Source organism: Limulus polyphemus, unplaced genomic scaffold (assembly GCF_000517525.1).
Source record: "Limulus polyphemus unplaced genomic scaffold, Limulus_polyphemus-2.1.2 Scaffold926, whole genome shotgun sequence".
Classification (NCBI taxonomy): domain Eukaryota; kingdom Metazoa; phylum Arthropoda; class Merostomata; order Xiphosura; family Limulidae; genus Limulus; species Limulus polyphemus.
Genome location: NW_013666536.1, coordinates 101,855 through 110,379, shown reverse-complemented (window position 1 = coordinate 110,379; position 8,525 = coordinate 101,855). Strand labels below are relative to the sequence as shown.

The 8,525-nt window shown below is 32.1% G+C and overlaps 1 protein-coding gene across 1 annotated transcript in view; it reads right to left on the bottom strand.

The window, feature by feature from the left end:
* Positions 1-4,619: 4,619 nt before the first annotated feature.
* The window catches only part of LOC106461278 (histone H2A.V), an 8,132-nt gene continuing 4,226 nt past the window's right edge, over positions 4,620-8,525 (bottom strand). Inside the window, exons 4-5 of the mRNA XM_013921094.2 lie at positions 7,395-7,524; positions 4,620-5,050 (exon numbers count right to left, since the gene is read on the bottom strand). Of these exons, the coding sequence (XP_013776548.1) occupies positions 4,989-5,050; positions 7,395-7,524 (192 nt within the window). The 3' untranslated portion in view covers positions 4,620-4,988. The remainder of the gene's footprint in view (positions 5,051-7,394; positions 7,525-8,525) is intronic.

The window sequence follows — 8,525 nt, the reverse complement described above, 5'->3', positions numbered from 1 at the left end:
ATTTATTCATATTCACGTATTTCAATTACATTTAAAAATACTCACGTATTTTCAATAACATTTTCAGAACTTATAAATGCTATCTAATTGATTAATAATGAGGCGTGTGTGAAGGATGTGCTTGTTTCTTGTTAACCTTTCTCATCTTCATGTCATTGTGAAGTTGGATTTTCAGCAATGGTAGGAATCAAAAACAAATTCCGAAATAAACTTCAATTGTCAAATTCCTTACGCCTGAAACTAACCCACATTGATGTTGATGTCAAAGCCATTCTTGACAGAGAAGTACCTTCAAAGCTTCAGTGGAAAGGATTGGGTACGGTTTTCGAACAGACACCCAGAACTGTATCAGTTTTCTGCTGTTAAAGTTCATTTCTAACGAAGCGTCCTCAGATAAATCAAAAAGTTCTTCCTCAGCTTTTGTCGATATCCCACTCGTTATGTCAGGCTGAATAGGGTTCATAATCCATTTTTTCTCTTTTTTGTGTTTTGACATAAGTATCAACAGTCTTAAAAATATCATCGCTAGTACTTCGACTGACTGGTTCATAGCACAACATATCTTCATGAGGTTCGGAGTTCCATATATAACGCACAAAAACAAGTAGCTGGCACAGACCTTGTACGTCAGTAGATTCATCTAGTTGTAAGGAGAAAATTTTACTTTCACGAACTCTTTGAATTAGCTGATTTTCTATCCATCGATCCTACGCGTGACCGTGTTATTAGAAATAGGAATTGTTTCAATTTCTTGTTCACTCTTATCACCAAAGAAAACTTTAACTGTATCTTTTATAGCTGGAAGAACTAAAGTCTCTCCAAGTGTATGTGGCTTACCAGCTTTCGCGATTCTCAAACTGATCAGGTAGGACACGTACAAAGATTTTTCATTAACTTTGGTGTAACGTTGCATAATGCTCTGTCCTGTCTTCAACTTGCTTAGCATCCTTTCAAAAAATTCGAGGGGTTGGTCTTTCAACTTGGGATGCTTCGTCTCAATATGGCGACGCAATTTGTTTGGGTGCACGCTCTCATTTGCAAGTTGATCACAACAAATAATACATCGTGGTCGTGGATTTTCTTCATCTCCATTCCATGTAAATCCCATTTCTAAGTACTTGGAATCATACTTTATCACCACTTTTCTTCGTTTTGATTCACTGAAGACTCATTGTCGTCAACTTCAACTGACTTCTTTAACCATTACACGAAGAGCTGAGTAAATTATAAAAAAAAATCGGATTCAAAATCTGAAGTAAAACAGACAATTTCGACTTGCCACTCGATTTGACACAATTAAAACACTGGTTGGCGTAGGATCACGCGCATGCCAAAACGCTTCACACCGTCTATTCCAGTCATTTCATTGGCTGACACGACGCTCGCGCGACTGCCTCGTGAAGCAGTTATCGTCTCGCTCAGCGTTGTATCGGTTTTATCAGTTGATTGCAGAATCTGAACAATGGATTGTAGATTTCTATCGTTTGAATGCAGATATCTAACTTTTGATTGCAGAATTTTAACTTTTGATTATCAATATCTATATAAATCAAAAGTTAAAATTCTGTAACCAAAGGTTAGATATCTACTTACAAAGGATATCTAGAAATAAAAAAAGAAATAGCACAGGCGTAGGAGCCGGGGGTGCATTATATCTACATATAATCAAAGGATACCTAGAAATATAAAAAAACTATAGATATCTATAATCAAAAGTTAAAATTCTGCAATCAACTGATAAAACTGGTACTATAGCTAAAGTACTGTATGAATACGTAAAAATTGATTTCCTCTTTACGATGACGAATGATTAAATTGAGAGCATGATCAACCCTGATTCGTTAATCTCGTCAAAACAACATACTGCTTGGTACAACAACAGCCTGGTAATGAAAGCCCGAGTCTTGAACTATCTCGACAGAGAGCATTTAATCGAAGCTAATGCGTAATTCTAGTATACTTTTATGACCCACTAACATTCCGCTTGCGACCCATAGTTTGGGAAACGCTGCTTTATATTATATACAGTCCATAATTCTGTTATTGTTTTATCAATTTTATTGTTAAATCTGGCATTAAACCTATGCTTCATGTTTCTTGTCTCACCTAATCTGGCATGCCTTATAGTGTTGTTCATGTGGAACCTGGAAACCAGGCACATGGCCCATAAACGGAACAGTACTCAACCATTATATATTCTTGTCTATGTGCAGGTGCCAGGATTTTATTTTTATATTCATATAATGGCATAGAAGTCTGCAAGTTGGCTTTAGCAGAAAGATAATTTTATTAGACATGGAGTGCCAATTAATTTCCCTTTGGTAATTCTGAAGTCAGTGATGGCAGTTTTTCTTTTTGTTAGACAAGATCAAGTTTCACTTAGCTGAACCATTTTACTTCCTTAAACCAACTTGTGTTGTTTTTATTGACCAGAGTAGAAGATGCCTTTTGTTTTCATCAAGAATAGAGCTGGAGGATTTTGCAAGTATTCCAATAACCATACAGTTCATCAATGCCAACAATCCTTGAACTTCTGTGCTGAAGGATATCTGGACCATCCTCTCACAGTTCCCATTTCTGGCTCGTCATGCTATCTGATGACAAAGCTGAAGGATCCAAGTAACATTTTGGTATCCGATACTTCTATTAACATAATCTTCACTGACCAGATAAGTATAAATCTCCCAGAAAATATCAACTTCAAAATTATGATTCCCTTGTATCACTCCCATTGAGGCTACTAAATTTACTGAGGCCTAGGTGTTTGTTCTTAAATAGAAACACTACTGCCAGGGTGAGATACAGAATAATGATTCCAGGGCAGCAACAGAGCTCCACAAGACTCAGGAGAAGATCCCAGCCTGAGCCAAATACTTCATTTAATGCACATCAATGCTCTTTTCCAGTCCTGAAGGACCTGCTCAACATTATTTGAAGCTGTTGAAATCTTGCAAAAGTAAATATGTATATTCTAGATATTATATATAAATAATTAAAAAACTAAATGCAATGAATGGATTCAGGACAACAGTTTCCAGTCTGAGTAATGTATACATTGCTGAAGTACACTTAATTTCCACATTGTTCTGTGCATATTAATACATAAGATTTTTGCTAAAGGTTTATTTTGGATTGAGGGGTATTATCTTATATGGAAATAAAGGTACATACGTATATTGCATAAAGGATTTGCTGATATTTAGAACATGATTTCACTTAGTTTTACATAGCATTTTTGTTAAATCCTTGTACAATAAAACATTTATGTATTTTTGTGATATGTATTGAAAGGATCTTTGGTTTTGTGCCTATTTGTCTTGGAGCATGATATCTAGCCATTGACATAAATAAAAAATTATTTTTCCAAATTTAGCAACGTTTGTTGTTAAACACAAACTACACAATGAGCTTACCTTTGCTGTGCCCTCTACAAATACTGAAATCCAGTTGTTAGCAGTGCGAGCCTTAGACTTAACGTTGAGCCACCGAGAGGTTCCAAGTTTAACAAAAGCTATCCATTGTATATTATCATAGACTTAGTTTATTTTGTACCTCTGATTTTGTGAAAGGTTTTTCTGTTCTATGATAACTCTTTAGTTAGCTACTTATGTGACAGTCAATGTCATCTGTTATATCGTGACATCTTACATATATATGTAGCCAGTCAGTTCAGCATGTTTCTATGTCACACATATCACAATACTCTGTCCACTCTAACTTATACAATTTATTTGGATTACACTGTAATTTTAATGTTTCATTCAAATTTCAAGTTGGATAGAAGTAATCTTAAGATACAGGAGAAGGAATTGTGCTATTCAATTATCACATATCCCATTCTTTCATGGTTTATGTATTTAGTATGGTATCAAACTTTTTTAATTTTGCTAAAGTTCTAGTTCAGAGCCAAGAAAATCTATTCTAAGTTGTTCACAAAAATAGTCTCAGGTGTCAACTTCTATGGTGATGTATATACTACACTGAAAGGACCAGGATTTTCAGAATGCGGAGGCATAACTTAGTGTGGCAGGGAAAAAGATTGTAGAAAGCAGTCACATGCCTCTGGCCCCAAAGACAATCTTAGACGTTTTTTTTTGTTGTTGTTGAGGGAGAGGTGTGTACATCAGCTACACCCACTAATGTGTGTATGTATGAAGTTATTTTATGGCTATTAAATGTGATGGGAAACACCAACAACTTTGTAGAAATCTGTGTGTGATTGGTCAGCTACAATGTGTACTGAAAGTTTAAGACTTCTCAGAGGTCTCTCTATTTTGAAAGCATAATGATTGTTTCTGCTTCTTGGTATTTCAGCCAAATGTGATGAAAATTGTTTCTTTTTAAAGTTCCCAGTTTGATTATTTAGATTAGATTATTAGGATTTTGTTTTATAATTAATTCAGGTTCAGTTTCTATGACTTAGATCCAGTGTTTCTGTAAAGTGTCAAATTATTAAAAAAAAACTAATTCAATTTTATTTAAATTTGTAATGCATAAAAATTGATCTTACATACTGAAATCATTAGGAAGGAAAGTTTTTTTTTTGTAGGAATAACTAACTGTAAAAACAAATTTTATTATGATTTTGGACTCAGTGAAAAAGTAAATGAAATAATTTCTCACAATTCAAATTTGTTATTATTTTTCTAAAGTAACAAATCTACACTGAATACCTAAACATTTGTTTAACAAAACAAGAACCGATTTATATGATCCACAAAAATTTGAGCCGTGAACACAAACAAACAAAATTATGTCCCACTGTAAATTACACTAGTTAGAAAAGTGATGGATGATGACATATGCAAAACGTCTTTACACTTTGAATATGAACTATGAGTATAGAAAGGGTTGTGCAGGTACAAGTCATAATAACCATTATCCAAAAATACTGAAAAGTATGCTGTATAATGAAACTAGATGAATAATAATGATAACATGCAAACAATACAAGTAAACATAAAACAGTTGTTGTGCATGTAAAATGCCTAAGTTGTTTTCTGAGATCCTTTCTTGCCAATAAGGGACTTGTGGATATGGGGAATAACACCTGGAAAAAACAAACAAAAAACATTATTATGAGCACAACTAATTTCAATTACATTCATTCTTAATTTGTCAGATTGAATATTCTACACATAAGAAAATATTTTCTTTTAAAAGAATTAGTTGTCTTTTTAAGGCTAAGTGTTTTAATTATTTTAATTGTTACTTTATTGAATTCTAAATGTTTTGCAATACTAAGTTTGCTAGCTATGCAGTTTTCAGTATTTTCTACTAGTCAAGATAATTCAACATTGTAATTAAAACTGAAATAGAACAAATTTAGGTATATATTAAAGACAATGATGGTGCCATATATCAAATTTAATGTAAATTATTTGGAAAACTAATTATTAGTTGAAAATTGGAATATAATAATGATTTGAATACACTGAAGCTGTAAATGGATTCCCTCAGTTGGAATTAAAAAAAGCCACGAAAATAAAATTAATCTATATTCCATTCTAAAATAACAAAAGAATTAACATTACAGTGATATCACTAATAACATACAAACAATGTATTAACCCAATAGTAGCAGCAAGGAACTTTTGAGTAGAAAGGGATTAAATGAGCCTTTGGCTGGAGATTAAGCTAAGGAATTGTTTGGCTGGCTCATTTTGTGGGATAAATTCTAAAATAGAGAAATATATAATAGCTAATGAAGGTAAATAATAATAAAAGGTAGTGGGGTATATTTTCTCATTGATTCAAATACCAAAAATGTCCATGAGTGAAAACATCAGTTTAGATATTTTTTTTTACTTTTGATGAAGATATTTTCAGGAATTTGATGGTTCAAGAACACTTAGGTATGGTAATTGTCATTATATAATCACTACATTTGATAATTTTGAACAAATTAGATATTCAACTGACAACTGGAAAGTGATTGGTATTAGTGAGTAGAATTTTACAGCATTGGTAATGTGGCCTTTGTTACTCATCATTCACACAAGTAATACGAATAGCAACATCTTGTTGCTATCAAATTAGTACTAATGTAAAGGTTAAAATTCAATGGTTAGAGGTGATATCAAGAATGTTTTAATTACAGGTATTTAGATATGCTCAGTAAATGATCTGGATTACAAAACTGTTTTAGCATGAATAAGTGTAAAGAACCAGTAACATGGCTGAAAGAAGTATTAGGATTGAAGAGAAAACAGAATTTTGGTGTGTAACCTTTTGTAAGATGTTTTGCTTCCTGTTGAGTAAACTAAAAAAAACAGTATAAGAAGTGTTATAAACAAAGGGAGTAATTATACTGTCTTTGTTTTATATAAAATATTACCTTTTTAGGATACCCCATTAAAGCTTTCTTTCATTACAGAAAAAATTGTTTCATAAAGAGAGATCTGAAACAAACTATTAGATGGATTACCACTTTCAAAGACAAATCACTAACTTTAAGTACTTTAATCTCTTAGTAACAAAGTAGAATTATGAATGAATATGATTGATATGTTTGAAAATGCAGGGGAATTAGATAAACTCCATTCTTATAATCTCTATATACTTCCCAGTATGCAACTAATCTTTATTGTACTATCATATATTTTTCTGCTTTAAAACACAATTTTCTTTCTTTCATTCTTGGAAAACATCCAAAATATATTCAATTTTTTGTGTTTCTTTAACATTAGAACAAAACATGCTCATATTAGAAATATTCTAAACTAACAACCTGACAAGTCCTCTTTACCTTCTGCTATTAAAACACATTAATGACCAATATCACAATTTAAACTTTGCTTAACAGTTTTAGGTGTATCAGTCCTTAGTGCGACAATGTGACTAAACTGCAGATTGATAACCACTCAATAAGTGCTTGAACTGGATTTCAGAAGGCAGGGGGACTCCGTAAATATAATAAATGTACATTACATTAGTACTCCCCCTCCTCTCTCACACACACACACACCACAAATTTAATTACCTCATTGATTTACTTACCAACTGGACCAACATTAATAAGCTCTGACAATAATTTTGAATAAAACATTACAAACTGAAAACCAATTTCACCAATGGTTGAAGGAGAAAATAACTGGCACAAGGAAAAGAGTACAACTGTAGTTGTACACATGTGCTTACATTTAGACTAATCACTTGGTGAAATCTCACTACTGAAATGTTCCTTCATGCACATGACTAAAACTGATACTTATTTTTACAGTAGGAACAGTATTTCAATCCATTTACTCTCAATTCAAACATTGGATAACACCTTTTGTAACACACTTTCAAATATGTATCTGTAAATATAATTTAATTAGGAGCCAAGTCTTTAAGCTGACTATTTTTCTTTGTTAATAAATCAAGTGCAAATTAATAACATATCTACTTACCACCACCAGCAATTGTTGCTTTAATAAGGGAGTCCAATTCTTCATCTCCTCTAATGGCCAACTGAAGATGTCTTGGAGTTATTCTCTTTACTTTGAGATCTTTACTTGCATTTCCAGCTAATTCTAAAACCTAAAGTATGAAAATAACACAATGAACAGAACATAGGACAGAAACAGATGAGCCAAACAGAAAAAATTAATTGAAATGTAACATCTCGTATATGCAGAATATGATACAGTGTTCTTCCACTTACTAATGAGATGTAAAAACTGGTTTTGTAACTCTAATATTTTTCTTATTAATCTTTGATTATCAATGGAATATTCTACTTAATATTCACAAATTTGACACTGTTTGATAAACATTACCATGTATGCACCGAATAACTAAATTTAGTTTTGTTTGCCAAAATGTCTGACAGCTATTTCTCTGTACATGAATGTCATGGTTAGACTCTTTACCGACAGATTATCTAAAAGAACCGTAATTGACAAAGGAAATATCTCAGTACCTGGAAAAAAACTTAGACATTTATTATTTTCTGAAATTAGCTAAGATTTAAAAATGCCAAAAGCAATATTTATTATCAAATCACAATGAATATTCCCTAATTCCTTTTATAAAACAAAATTGTTTTACCTACAACTGGTACTTTCAATTGATTTGTGCAAGTGTGAAAGAGTATACTTTGAATGAAGTTATAATGAACTTTTAGTGTCACAACTTTCCTAATCCTAGTTAAGCCAGGAATATACCTATATATTTCCAGTGTTTCACCACTATAATTAAAATATTAACACAATTATGTTATATCCAAAATCATATATACCACATAATTAGACAAATCTTGGTAAACATAAGCACACACCACAAATTTAAAATTACACAGTCTAAAGTTCAATACAAGAAATAAGCACAGGAAAATGTTCATATACACACAAGTGACAGAAACATCACAACAAAGTAAGGCAGAATTACAGTGATGCACACTTATTCTGTGCTAGTAATACACCAATACACCATTGTAGTTATATAGCTTATCCCACTCATCAGTTGTAACCACCTAGAGTTAAAAGTATTTTATAAAAGCTCAAGTTAATTATATTAACATTTGCTCAAAGCACGCTATC